Source organism: Bombus vancouverensis, chromosome 16 (assembly GCF_051014615.1).
Source record: "Bombus vancouverensis nearcticus chromosome 16, iyBomVanc1_principal, whole genome shotgun sequence".
Classification (NCBI taxonomy): Eukaryota; Metazoa; Arthropoda; class Insecta; order Hymenoptera; family Apidae; genus Bombus; species Bombus vancouverensis.
This window is the reverse complement of record NC_134926.1, coordinates 8,122,325-8,137,426: the sequence shown is the minus strand read 5'-3', so window position 1 is coordinate 8,137,426 and position 15,102 is coordinate 8,122,325. Positions and strand designations below refer to the sequence as shown.

Sequence of the window (15,102 nt, the reverse complement as noted above, 5' to 3'; positions counted from 1 at the left end):
AGTGATAACCATTTAAATTGATCCTCTTCTTTTAAAGAATCGAAATCTAGTGATAAAATTGCTTCGTGGAAGAGAAGCGACACATCTCTTGGGGATAAAAGATGTGAACTCGACGTGAAAATAGAGGTGTGATTTGCATGGCGGAGGGGAGAGTGAAAACGACGAAGAAAGAGATAAGTTTCCTGATTTTAGATCGGCGATCGGTCGAACGAAGTGTGGCAGACGCTTGCGTCTCATGACAAGGAGAGGAGCTCCGAGTGTACCGTGCTGCGTTATCGTAGAATGGGTGAGTGCCACGGTACGAGCTGAAAAGACACACTTATATAAATAATAATCTATTTGCAGCAACACACACAGGGCGTGTCTTCGACAGAAATGTAGCGATTCTTGATTTCGTTTCTTGTTCTTTTATGGGGCTTTGGTTCGATCGTGGTATACATATAGTAGCTACAAAAATTGGCACATACTCTTATTTCCCAATGAAGCGTTTTTATTATCAAGTTCCACATTTTATTTTTAAAGTACCAAATTTTTGTAGTCATGTGAAAATACATATTATTTATTAAACTTGGACCTAATTAATTGGTATGTAAATACTATAATGAATACAATGGTGTGCCAATACTTTTTATAGCAACTGTGTATGAGAAATAACAAGATGATAGACACATTTTTCGAATCTGGCGTGGTGGAGGAACGCGCGATGATTCTTGATATTCTCAACCAGTGCACCCGTAAAATTATATTACACGATGCACACGGTACACACCGGGATTGTCGTCGCGTGCCTATAATTTCGTACTCTCTCCCCACTCTGATTCGCCTCTATTATTTTCTATTTTCCCCCATTCTGTGCGTTTCGTGCTTTCTTTCTGCATAAAAGTTTTGAGTTGCTCTCCGTGTTCTTTCAGTACTTGAAAAAAATTTCATTTGTTTAATATTACTGTGATATTACCGATGAACGATCGTACACTCGTGCAATAATCACGCTCGAAAATGATAGTTCAGATTTGGTAATGTTCGGTGGTCGTGTAAGTAAAATTTTTATTTCTACGGTAGGAGACATTTTTTTGTTTTGAGTGTTTCCCGAGTGATTTCAGTGAGATACATTTATTAGTGGATTAATTTATCGGTGAAAACTTGCTCCGACCTTTGGACTAGTATTAATAGAGTTCGATAGTAGCGGGGATTAGTGTCGTTCTTTTTTATGGCGGGTTAATTCAAAAGTTGAAACTTGATGAATATTCATGAACAAATAATTTTCATAAAAATGATTAATTATTAAAAATTATTTCATATTTACATGTATTCGTTTTATTTGTTTAAAGACACACAAGGAGGAATGTCCCGCAACACTGGACCTGGTTTGTATGAATTCCTTATGGAAGCAGAGCTCCAGCAATATTATCCTGGGATCCGAGGTCTGTATTTCTAGTTGGAGTTATTAAGCACATCAAAGAATCCGAAGTAGTAATTTGTTATATATTTATACAGGGGACTTAAAGGTACAGACAACTGCTCAATTGAAATATGTAACGGAGGAGGACTTGAATGCCATTGGAATGAGCAAACCAGAAATGCGTCGTTTAAAAAAGTATTTTCAGAAACACTTTCCACAAAACTATCTATCCAAATTCAAAAAGATGTTGTTACCAAAACGGGAAGAACCAACCACAGGTGCTTTAACTATGTTACCAGAAGAAAGGCAAGATAAACCACCGATTCGTGTTCCTAATAAGTACATGATACCAGCGGATGCGATCATCGTGAACAAAGAACTAGGGACTGGCGAGTTTGGAGTTGTTCAACAAGGCGTTTGGACGAACGACGGAGAAAGAATACAAGTAGCGATTAAGTGTTTGTCACGGGAAAGAATGCAAAACAATCCGATTGAATTCTTGAAAGAAGCAGTCATAATGTATGCAATAGATCACGAGCATATCGTAAGATTGTATGGCGTAGTTTTGGATACAAATTCCTTGATGCTCGTCACGGAGTTAGCACCTTTAAGATCATTACTAGAATGTCTAAAAGAACCTAGTTTACGTACTAGCTTCCCTGTTCTTTCGCTATGCGACTTTGCTGTGCAAATTGCAGATGGAATGCAATATTTAGAAGCTAAAAGACTCATACACAGGGATCTTGCTGCCAGAAATATTCTAGTGTTCTCTAAGAACAAGGTCAAAATATCTGATTTCGGTTTGTCTCGAGCTTTAGGAGTTGGAAAAGACTATTATCAAACGAATTTCAATGTAAATTTGAAATTGCCAATAGCATGGTGTGCTCCAGAATGTATATCATATTTAAAGTTCACTTCAGCGAGTGATGTATGGGCCTATGGAGTGACTTTGTGGGAGATGTTCAGCTATGGTTTTCAACCATGGGCGGCGTTGACGGGTCATCAAATTTTAGAAGCGATAGATGATCCTAATTTTCAAAGATTAGAACAACCAGAGTGTTGCCCAAAGGAGTATTTTTCACTCATGCAACAGTGTTGGCAACACGAGCCATCCAAACGACCAAAGTTCTCTGAGCTGATTAATCTTTTGCCTGACTTGAAACCGGAACAGGTTCAAGCTGTTCAAGATAGTACAGAAACCAGTCAACTTGTTTACAGGCAAGGAGATGTTATTACTGTTCTTGACAAAGGAAGTAGTAACACCATGTGGAAAGGTGTTTTGAATAATGGAAAAACTGGCTTTTTCAATCCTGCTCACACAATAGCATATCTTGGATCTAATTTACCAAGTAACAAGCCAGGTGAATTTACACGTGGTGATGGAAAGAACGCCTTTTCTTCTCAGAGACGAAAGATCCGAACGGACATGATTTCCTCTCCGCAAGGTGATTTGAAACATACTGGCCATGTCGGACTGGATGGAGCTTATTTTGGCGATATTGGCTTCCTTGGTGGCAAATATCCACACCTACCACGACAAGTAGTGACACCGTACAAACCACAAGAAGATGTAACGGATAATTCTAGTCAAACTTTGAATCAGGATACGAGAAGCGCGGAGACGAACAGAGAATTATTGAGGGATTATAGAAATGCACAACAGGATGTTTCAAATAAACACGGTATGTATATTTCTTTTACAATATTCCTTTATTAATATTTAAGTTCGTTAATGGAATTTTTAATATTATCGAATGTATTCCTTTTATTAGAAAGTTTGTGGTCAGACGTAAATTCTGAAATATGTCATGCTGCTAATTCAAGTAAACAGTCTGTTCCGTTAAATGTGGCTGGCAATAACGATACTCTTGGAGCGGATCATGAGTATCACGAGATCAGTGATGAAGAAAATCAAGACAGCCCTTTGAGATTCGATAAAACGTTGAATTTTGATTTCGGTCCAAGTTTGTTGGCTGAAATGGACCAAATGTTTAGATCACTAGGTAAATTCAGTGAGTTTGTATATCAAAGAATATAACACAGAGCATTTTTTAGTAAATCAACTAATTTCACTTTTAGGATCTTCTCCTCCTCCACCACCTCCAGTTCATCCCTTATCAACCGAACATGAATCGAGCAATGTTCGAAACGAACTGAGGGAAATACAGGCGAAACAGAGCAATAAGAAGAAACAGGCCACCGTGAGTCCAATAAATGTACAGTAACATTTTGTCTCTTATTTATCATTATGCTTTTATGTATTATTAGTTGATCGTTTATTTTTTATCCATTATTTGCTGCTGTGTATCGTTAGTATCTTTTTATATGTTATATGTATTATATGCATGTCGAAGCATAGGACCCAAAATTTGTAGCATTCAAAAACAGAGTTAACAAATACAAAAGAAAAAAATAAAAAGACACATGCAGTAAATTTTTGTATGATAAAAATTAACGTGAAATGGGAAGAAAAGCAGAAATTTGTATATTATCCATTTACCAGAGGTGGTAAACGTCTACTTCTTATATATTTAGGTGAAGCCTATCTCAGCTGCCGATCAGAAAACTCTCTACTCAGCCATTGCTATGGCACAGGAATTGACAGCACGTTCCATGACAGACCTTGAACATCCACCGGAGTCTCCCCGAACACCTGCCAGTCCTTCAAGACGCAGAAAGTTCTCTTTTAAGTTGCCACATCAACACAGTCCCAAACCAGACAGACGACACTTTTCAGAAGAAGCTGCCAGTATACCTGACATACAGGTATATTAAACATATTTTCGTTTGATCACCGATAACTTTTAAAAGGTACACAATTAACATAATCAGAACACGATTCTAATATTGCACTTGGAAAAAAAGATACTAATTCAATTTTATTTTTTACTGAAACTAACAAGCAGCCATACAAGAACAAATCAATCTTACAGACATCAATTATTCATTCCAACACGAACATAAATGATAATTCATACATTTTAAAGTACAAAACTTCTTTATTCGACGAGAGGGTTCTTCGTGACATACTTTCGATCCATTTTTGTTGAAACTGTTATGGAACAGAGTTAATTCCTGATGCCACACGAAAGAGTAGGTATATCATAATCGTATCTGTTCTTCATATTCTGACCTGAGTTACTTGATTGTATGTACATTAAGTTGATAAAATGCTTGTTAATTTACAAGAAAGACTAATCTCGACTTTCCTCTAATCCTTTCCTGTCTGTTTATTTTTTGTTTGTTTTTGAATTTTTCAATTATTTATTACTGGTTATTTCTTATTTTTTCGTTCTATTGTCATTGCATCGCCATATTTAAATATTTATTTACTTTTTCTATCAACTACATGCAATCATCGGAAACTTGAACTCTTGGTACAATACTTGCTTTGCTTGTTTTAATCGTGGCATTCCCGCATGATTATATTTCGTCACCGCTTATTATTTATTATTTTCCCAAATGAATCGCATGATTGTTTGGGAACTATCAATGTCTACATAAAGTGGTTGTGTTCAAGTTTGCAATCACTTTCATCCACTGTATCTAGCATAGAATCACTTGGTGCACCATCGACCTTGAAATTACCATTATGGGACAAAGCGTCCGCTGAATTTTGCTTCGCAAAATCTAGGGAACTCTTAACTAAACCAACTGTGTGGACTTCCTATATGGACATAGAATTTGACGCACATATTCTTGACAATGCAGCTACGAAACAGAATTTGGTAAAGTCGACGGAATTTCTGGAGAATGGTAACAAGAAAGGCAACTTCAATTGCGATAGCGTGACGGACATGAGTGGGAAATTAAATGCTCTCCAACAAAGTAGAAAGGTACCCTCTCTTAGCATAGAAAATTCGAACTTCGATTTTCCTCGAGAGCAAAAAAGAGTGTCCACTAGCTACGTGGATCGTTATTTCGAACAGCCAAAGTATTTCGACGACGACAGTGCTCTCACATGTCCTAGTGAGAAAGTATTATATTTTGGCGAGGATAAATATGATAAGATAAATAATTTGGAACAGCCAAACAAATCAGTGTGCTATTCGAACATTCAGGAACAAGGTCCCATGGCTGTGAATAAACATAATCAGCAAGTGGCAGGCAAATTTTCTAATTGCGATCAGCCATTGAAAGATAACGTGACAAGTTTTGAAGCACAATGCGAAGAAAGTACCAGCTTCGACTTGATGAAGGAGAAATCCACGAATTTCATTGATTTTGGACGTAGCAAGCCTATTAAGTTCGATTCACCTAGAGATAAGATGGCTATCATGGATTTGGGTACAAGGCCGAAGATTTCTAGTTCTTTCAGTGATTCTTCCAAGATGAACATACCCGAATTTCCTAAAAAGATTGACATATCAAAGTCAAGAGGTGGAAAAGTGCCATTCGTACCTAGAAACCCGAGTCAAGAGGGCAAAAGCATCATTTATGGATCTACAGATAGTATAAAGACTAATTTGAAAGTGGGAGGTGGATCAGAAAGTCCGAGAGCAAATACGGAAGCTATGAGAATTAATATCCAAAGTTTCCGCAAGATAGAACAGAATCAAAATGGTCACGATGCTTTTCCTTTTGTAATATCCAACAATCCATTGTTTATTGCAGAGTCTGAGAAAAAAGAATCCCCCGTTTACAGCAGCTCAGAGAGCCTGCGTGTCAATTTCCAACGACTTAGAAGGAAATCAGATGCGGAGGTGAATAATCAAGTGGAACTGAGCAGTAAACTTTTGGCAGAGAAGTATCAGAAAGAAGTGTCAGGTTTGGAGAGCGTGAAAAATTATCTAGATTCGAAGAAAGGTCAGGGATTGAACCTGGGTCTAGGTAAACTGACTCAAAACATGATTCAATTAGGCAAGAACATTGCGCAAAATTCAAGAAATGTAGAAACTACTACGTCAAAATCGTTAGTCACCAGTGTAAGGAATTTTGACATATCTGGCCAAACTCAGACGCCTCTGAGAAGCTTAAATATTCCTATACAAAAGCCTAAACATTTGGATTTGAATATTCCTCTTCAGTGTCAATCACAGATCAGCATGAAACTGAATCTGACTTCGCAGAAAACAAATCCTCCTCCATCTAGTCCCAATTTGCATCAGCATATTCTGGAGCCACCAAAACTCTATCAGAATGACAATACGAGAAGGGAATTACCCAAGACTGATACACTTTTGGAAAAGATGTCTACAGTTACTAACATATATAGGCACAGAACGTCTTCACTGTCTGAGAACAGGAAGCCACCTATTAAAAATATAAGGAGATCCTTTCATCCTACCAATGATTCTAGCGAGGATTCAGATTCTATTTCTCACTCAGAAACAGATATACGGAGCCGTTTGCGCTATAAGCGCCGCCATAAGAAGCTTCCACATAACCTGCGATTGAATTTCAAAAATAAAACCCATTTTTTGCATCCGGAGACTGCCAGGGGATTCTCGTCGATAGAACTTTGCGGAAAATCACCGCCTCCATCGACGAGCTTTTTGAATTCACTATCACCACCTTTCTCTTCAAGAAATAACCTGCTTTCTTGGCCAGAAAGTGCTCCCAGTTCTAGTCTGACATTCACCAGCAACTCTGATCTGGATTCTGATACTAGCTCAGAGTATCCGGAGTTCACGAACGACCTATTGACCTTTCCGCCATCTCCTGCCCCATAAACATCTAAGATCCTGATCTATAATGCTTTCCACCTGATCTTGGAACCAGATATCTGTAATATGTCATCATTGATATGCCAAGTGCATGTTCTTGGCAGAAATGTATGGGATGGCACCAGAGTTGGGCAGAACTATTTTTGATTCCTTTTAGATTAACCTTCATTGAATGTTCATGTTATCTGATTAAGTGATTGATGTACAGGGTGAATCCTCTTGTCAGTTTACTCAAAATAATACTGTTAGATTGTCAACACTGTTTTTGAGTTAACTACAGCTTTTGAGATGATCACACTACAGTAGTAATTGCTGATGTTAAGAAAACTTTAAAAGATTTCAGTCTTAAAGAAATCCCCCATGTGAGTATCTTTTCTAATATAAAATAGCTTTCATAAGGAGTTCTCTATATACATATGATCCCAAATAATGAAGATATAATCCTTTGTAAGTCGTACATTAAACGAAATGGTTGCTGTTTTTTTATTCAGGTTGTTTGTTATAGCCATCAATGGAATGAACATTGTTCGGTGATAATAAATGGCGAAAATATTGAATGAAATGACATTCTAGGATCTTAGAGATCACGTGGATCACGTTGATTGGAAAACAGTACCCAACTCTGGACAATATACAGTGTACTTAAACGAAGGACTGTCCTGAAGCAGTTCGTGTCACATACGCTTAGCATGCTTGCATGTTACATAGTAATTAACTGAATAATAATATCTAGTCGATAATACGTTTGGATGCATTTACACGTTTATACTATTTGTACTTGGAGGGAAACTGGAATGGAAATATGTTAATTATGGAATCACACAAGCAAGTCTTCAACTCCGATATTCTGCCCACATACACAAGGAAACATACTGCATCTGTTCCGTTTAGAGTAGCATCTCCAGTCGGCCTATATCAAATGTATTTTATCCTAGTCCTTTCTTTGGCATATTGATTTGCACCGTAAGACACCAAGTGTGTGTTCCTCATTGTTCCCACATGCTTGCGAGTTCCTTTCATTTAGAGAGGATCCAGATTCATATACACGCTCTACGAGGACATTTTTTCACGTTTCAACTCATAGTCACTCTCTTTCTGTATTTGTCTCTTTCTCTGTCAGTCTCTTTCCCTTTATTTGTTATTTTCGTTCTTTAATTTTTGTTCTTCTTTCCCGAATCTATCCCTTCCCACGACTTGTTTAGGCTACATTGTCGGATGAGGCCAAGGAAGTGTACAACAGCCTTGTGGAGACGCCCAGCATAGAGACCTCTCCGGACACGAACCCTCTGCGCATGTTGCGCTCTGGATTGCCCGTTGTTAGGCCTAGGATTCGTGGGAACAAGCACGCCACGCTAGGCTATCCGGTGTCCCATCAGGATGACTTGGCTACTGACCATTTCCACTTCGACGCCTATCACAGCGGTTCCAAAACACTGCCAAAAATCAGGGCACCGCCACCACCACACGCGCCGCCGCCCCTACCTCAATCGCGCCATTTAGAAAGACATCACTCAGCCCAGGAAATAGAGAACAACCAAAATCAGAGTAACGTGGACGAGAATCCTATACCGTTACCACCTAGAGACAGGTCCAAGACGCTGCAACCAAAATCTAGTTTACCTAGGCATCAGAGGAAACATCCTCTAATTATACCAGGTGGTGGTGTAACCAGAACTTTGGCCAAGATGGCAGTCACTACGCCGCCCATCGAGGACCAGGTGGATGGAAGTTTGCAGAGTACAAGTTCTTCCATAGCCAGCAGCTCATTACAAGAGGGCTATTCGTCAGAGAATTCAACTAATAGGTTAGGATCTCATTTCCTCTATTTTAGATAAAATTATATTAAGGCTATTTAAATAGATAAAAGCATTTAAGATTCCAGTACTACTGAGATCTCTACTTTCAGTCCAGAAGAATTCGAACAACGTATAGACTCCGAATTAGCTGCATTGGATTCGTTGCCAGCAGATGAAAATAGATTACACCGTTTCAGTGTCATCTCTGAGGATCTGCTCGAGTTCTCCGATAACTTGATCGATTGTGATACCCCAGACTATCGACAGAACATGCAAGAAAACAGTGACATACAATCGACTGACTCTTCCACTGAACGACTCCAGAGAAAGATTAGCATCGAATCAAAAACTTCAGTCAGAAGTTCTACTTCGAAGTACGTTCAAGAAAACGAGGCAGGTGAAGCAAGTAGAAATTCCACTCCATCAGATTTAAACAAATCCGAAGATTCAATGGTCTCTGGAAAAGGTGACCTCCTCACCCCTAACAAAGTCCAAACGTCCAAAAGGACGCCATTAGTTCAGAGGCCTTCAAATTATATGATGCAGTTCGATTATGGGGAATATTCAGAGAATAATTCACAATCACGGTGTAATATGGGCAAACTACAATCAGAGATATCGAAAGAACCTTCTATTACTGATTCGAATGATAGCTTTCATTCTGCGGGTCTAACAGGCACTTGTAATAGGTTATCTAACGAGAAGCTGTCAGGACACACGAGTGATCTGTCGCGACAGTCCGATCATGTTTCATGCGAAGATCTATTGGAGTTCGCCTGTGACGGCCCAAACGCGAGGAGAACCCGTGGACCTCGAAATGGAGAACAATCTGACGAGGTTAGGATCATGATGAAGGTGCTGCATGAACAGTCCACTCCAGAATCATGCATAGCCGCGTTAAACGTTACTGATTGGGATGTGCTAGCAGCAATTAAACTGGAACGTCTTCAGGGGTTGCTGAAAAAGGAGAACAACTTTGTTGGGCTGGAGGATTGCAAGGTTATGTTAAATCAATGTGGTGGTGATGTCGTGAAGGCAGCCGCGTTATTGAGAAGCACCGATGACACTGCTGCGGTTTAGTCGATATTTTTTTGATAATTGGAAGGTTTATTTGAGATTAATGATAATCTGACATGTAAGCGTTTTTGTGGAACACGCTTGATGGGGTTAGATTAGGGTAGCATTTTCAAAGTTAAAATGTTTTTCCGTTTTATACCCGCGCGAATTCATGCGACGTTTATTTATTATTTTAGAGTTAGTTAGAGTGAGATTATAGTGTTCGAATATATCGTTGTGTGTTGCCTGGGACAAGATAGGCATTTTGATAGAGCTTTTGCAGAGGAATGGCATACAATTGCCCACCAGAAATGAAGTCAGCTAGTTATTTTTACCTTCATGCGTATTAGAAAGAATGTTCAAAATAAAGCAAATTGTAATTATTTTTTCTGGTAACTTAATATCATACAGGGTGAGTTGTTATAGGTTAGGATATTAAATCTAGAGAACTGTCCATTTGAATACTTATTAAAATTCTACGCGAAATAATTATATTTGCTTTGGACATTATGATATCTTCCAAATTAAGTATTTTCTTTCTGGTGGGTCAACCTGTACGGAGTAATAGCTTTTTTTATTTAATTCGTTAGCGAGAGAGAGATAAATAGCGTTTCTTCCTCTTCTTCGTCTAATATGAACGTAATGTGATAATTTGCACAATAAATGTATCGCTCTGATCAGGTTTTTGTGATCGGACAAATCGTACGTAATAGAAGCATAACTGAATACATATATGCGTGCATATGCAATTTTGCATCTTCAGTTAAGCAAATATTAAGAGAAAGTATTACGAAATCTATGACTAAGCAGTAAATTAATCCTTATACCGCGTGTTGCACCGATCAAAAATTTTATAAATTTCTTCTAATTCTTTCTATAAAAATCTTTCGTTAGTTATATCTTTTCTGTTATTTGAAAAGATTACGCATAAAGAATCGTATATTTTATACAGATCTATCATTTGATATCATTAAATGTTATCTTACGAGATCTAACCTACAAATCAAACGATTCTTTAATTTTTTTCATTACTTTTCAATCTTCAAAACATAAGAAGGTATAAAAAGGGCAAAAAGATGTTTTACTGCTAGAAACGATATTCGATTCCAAAGATAATATTTGCACGGTATTATTATTTGGGTATCATGCGCACCGTAGATTAGTGTTCGATCGTATTCATCGTACATCGAGTTTCTGTAATCGAGTCACCCCGAATGAAAAGAGACACCCACATTTTTATGATGGTGATTAGCAAACTATTTTATTCTGTATTAAGCGCGAGTTTGTATCTGATAAGTGGTAGATATTAAAACACGTCGTGTGTGCGTAATTAACGCTGAAAATCAGCACAAATGGGAGAGAGAATGAGAGTGAAAGAAACATGAGAGAGAACTGCTTGTTATGATATTTTTGTTATGATTCAATGTCCAAAATCCTGGATCGAGAATTTTCTTTGCAGAACATTTTGTAGCTCGTACAGGGGAGGGGGGAATTTTTATATTTTGACCCGGTAGTAGGGTACGATAAGCACCAAATATTATATATGGAATCTTTGTGTTCAGTAAGATTGATTTTTATATTTTGCTAAGCAAAGCTTTCGTGTTAACCTTGTTAAGTTATAAGAGATATGTAATTCGATTCGACTGGGGGAAGGGGGGCATAAAAGAGGAAATTGTTAATAAGCGTGCATAAAAAACGAATAAAATTCATGACACGTTTGATTAACAATCTCAACGGCGGAGATTTTTCTATTACTGTTTTGGACTCACTAAGTGTCTCAGGTAAAACAAATTTCGTTTTTCTCTTGTGTAGTATCTCCAAGATCGTACAAATCGTAGTTCCAATTTCTATAGTGGTCTCTAGCTAAACTTTGGATTGCACGATCTTCGAGATACAGGGTATGTTTGAAAATGTTCAGCAATTTGATAAGTCGAACAACATATCCGGAATAGAACTCGTTTGAATTAGAGCAAAATTGCATACTGTTTGATTGACAGATATTTTTCCATCTTTTTTGTACGAGAGCCTTTTCTACAGACACTTCCTTTAGTCAATCTTGCTATAATTGAAACGAGTTCGAGGAACAAATTTGCTCATTGTAATTTCGCGTAGCTGACTAGTACCACACGCGTCTGTAATGTTTTATTACGAGAAGAATGTTAAAAAAAAAGAAAAAAAAATGAAGGGACGATGTTAGAATTGGTTACGAGCGATTGGAAATCCTTGCCGACCGTGCTTTGGTATCCCTCAACGAAGCCAAATAGGAGCTTACGGAAATCGCCTAAGTAATGTTACTTAGCCTCTTTTTGTATTAATATTGAACAATAAGGTTTTCGGTTCCTGAATAAAAATACACGTATCGTGTATTTTTTTATGCTGAATCCGTATTATATCCATCGTGTGTTGGCTTCAAGACATGAATTATGTGCTAGAGGACTGAGAAAATCAAAGTATCAGGGCATTAAGATTGCACAGCTATTAGAAAGTAAAGCTACACTGTTCAAGATGATCAGAAAATTCTTAATCTACAGATCAGTATAAACTATTAAAACCTACAATAGTGTATTACCTTATAGGTTAGTTGACCTGTGTAGTATTGGAAGTTGATTAATAAGTGATCTTCCATTTATATTATTTAATTAAACTCCTTAAATAAAAATAAATAGTAGTCAAGACAGAAATTCCTCTGACTATCTTGAATAAGGTAACCAAGAAACAAGAGGAAGGAAGGCCCCTTAGTTTCTTGAGCTTCACGTGATGGAGGCGAAGACCTAGAAACAGATAAAGTTCAGTATAAAAAAATCAATTATTTTTGCGCAGGAACCACAATATGGGGATAACTATTGGGTTGGCAACTAAATGATTGCGGATTTTGTCATTAGGTGGTAATGACAAAATCCGCAATCATTTAGTTGCCAACCTAATAGAATCAATCAATTAATAAAAGGTAATGCATCTGTATCAGTTTTATCTGAGCCAGCGTACTTACTCGATTCTCAGTGTGAGAGACTCGCGTGGTACTTTAACGCGTTGACTGACACGGGGATTATCAGTAACACACGTTACTAAATTTTCTAGAGCGACTAAGATAAAATAAATTTTATGGATCGACACATTTTCAACATTGTGAATGATTCAGATAACATTGTCAGAAGAAGAGTGCACAAATGCAATATAATATTTTGCAAAAATTCAATGTTATGGTGTAGTATGTTGCAATTTACTATTATTCTCAGGACAGAATATAGGAAATTCACGTAGCAGTCAACGTATTAAGTATCCCCGACAGCAGAGCTTTTGTAGGATCTTCTCGAATTAGGTGCACGAACGTTTTACGTAAGATCGTTTGCAGCCGATAAGATCTCTACGCGCTAACGAGCACGTTTCCTTTGTGCGGATGAATCCGACGACCTCGGGGATAGTAATCAAAAAGTAAAGTCCGCCAAATCTCACGAGGGGAGAATCGACGCCTCTTCCGGCAATAGGAGTAAGTTGATCCTAATAATCCGTTTTTTTATACACGATCTTACTACGATAAGGTAACATACGTTTGTACGTCTCTGTATGGATTATTATCGCGCGGAAACACGAGGATGTTTTATATCGACTGTATTTGCGATAATATATACACATTCATAAATGAAAAGGCCCCATCCTTATTTATTACCTTTCCATTTTTCCGAAAGCTTTTAGAAAACATATAATTACATAACTACGATCATGTAACTATCGAGATATCTCGTATGCAACATTTTCAAAAATTTTTCCGAACCTTTTGAAAAAATGTGTGCGAATTTTTTGATATACGTGGAATATTCAAAAATGTATTTTAATTCGATGTGATATAGGATGTTCAGAAATTTTTTAATCGAAAGTATCTTAATTTTTAATTAATGCTTTGACTACCGCAGTAGGTGTTCAAAAGTAATCGATTTATTGGAACAAAATTGCAATTATTGAACTTTACTTCCTTCATTTTTATGTATTTATCTAAAAGCATGCAATGCGATTGTTTCATTTCAATGAAAAGGTAAAATGCACATACAGCCGGCATTGTACATTACTAATACGTGTTCAAATTTTTTTCCAAAGTACCAAGCAAGCGGTCAAGCACTCGAGCTAGTCTGCACTGCCCGCGACAGTCTGTATATTCTCAGTGCGCTTTAATCGTCGACCGGATAAACATCGTCGCGGGACTTTTCCTCAAACCGCTTCGTAATCCGGTAACTAATCCTAGAAGATCCTAACCCTAACATTTTTTAAACTTTCATTATTTCCAAGCAATTTGAATTATATCTCAATTGGATTAGTTAGACATCTTAGTTTTTATTGAAATTTCGAAATCGATAAATATTCGTAAATATAATTTGTTTATTTTTCATTTAAAATCGTTATTTAACTTTAAGTATCATTTAAATATTAAGCATTAAATTACTAAAATATTGAAATCTCCTAAATTATTTCCAAAATATGTCGATTTTATTTTTTATATCTCGAAATCGAAATTGATCAGTGTCGTCAGAATCGCATTATATCGTACAAACCATTTATATACTTCTTCTTCTTAGTGAAACTGCCCGACAATGATTTATTACGAAACTTTTCTAAAGAAATATATACATCAATAATATTTCATTCTGTATATATGCGATAATATTTTCATTTCAAGATTTTTATAATTTTTTAAAACATTAATTATGATTGACAGTTAGGAATTCGATATTGATTATTATCGTAAAGTCGAGATGACCAGTTGATCAACTAATGGTGTTCGAGACAGTTCGATTTATCGCCGGCTTATAACGCGATACGGCCATTAATTAACGAGACGAAATGTTTTGACGATATAAAGTGACATTTCTGTTGTGAATCTTGTGGTGATGTGCAGTGAATAATAAAAAAGAAACCACAAGCACTTGGGAAAATGATGCTGGTAACGTGAAGGAACATTTCGTTGGAAGGTTATCTATTGAAACCAACATCGGTGTACCTCGTTGGGGTAAGCCATAAAAATGATCATTGTCTTATTTACATAAAAGTAATATTACATGCGAGTAATTATTGCAAAATTTAGAATTTTCTTGAATAAAAACTTGTTGAAACTTGGAGAGAAGATATTTACTACATATAAATAAATACACACGCTGCTATCAAATATTTTTTATTCGAATAATAAAATAATAAT

At 37.0% G+C, this 15,102-nt stretch overlaps 2 protein-coding genes across 4 annotated transcripts in view; both read left to right on the top strand.

Moving 5' to 3' along the window:
* Positions 1 to 213: 213 nt before the first annotated feature.
* On the top strand, positions 214 to 13,563 carry Ack-like (activated Cdc42 kinase-like). Its single transcript, XM_033342632.2, has 9 exons — positions 214 to 298; positions 1,329 to 1,421; positions 1,495 to 3,081; positions 3,172 to 3,402; positions 3,479 to 3,600; positions 3,935 to 4,165; positions 4,906 to 7,038; positions 8,268 to 8,869; positions 8,972 to 13,563. The coding sequence occupies exons 1-9, from the start codon at positions 283 to 285 to the stop codon at positions 9,939 to 9,941; spliced, it is 5,985 nt and encodes a 1,994-aa protein (XP_033198523.1). The 5' UTR covers positions 214 to 282; the 3' UTR covers positions 9,942 to 13,563.
* Positions 13,564 to 14,066: 503 nt separating this feature from the next.
* Positions 14,067 to 15,102, top strand: part of LOC117161224 (uncharacterized) — a 96,285-nt gene continuing 95,249 nt past the window's right edge. For all 3 annotated transcript variants that reach the window (XM_033342596.2, XM_033342600.2, XM_033342595.2), the window contains exons 1-2: positions 14,067 to 14,140; positions 14,626 to 14,916. The gene's annotated coding sequence lies outside the window, so the exon portion shown is untranslated. The remainder of the gene's footprint in view (positions 14,141 to 14,625; positions 14,917 to 15,102) is intronic.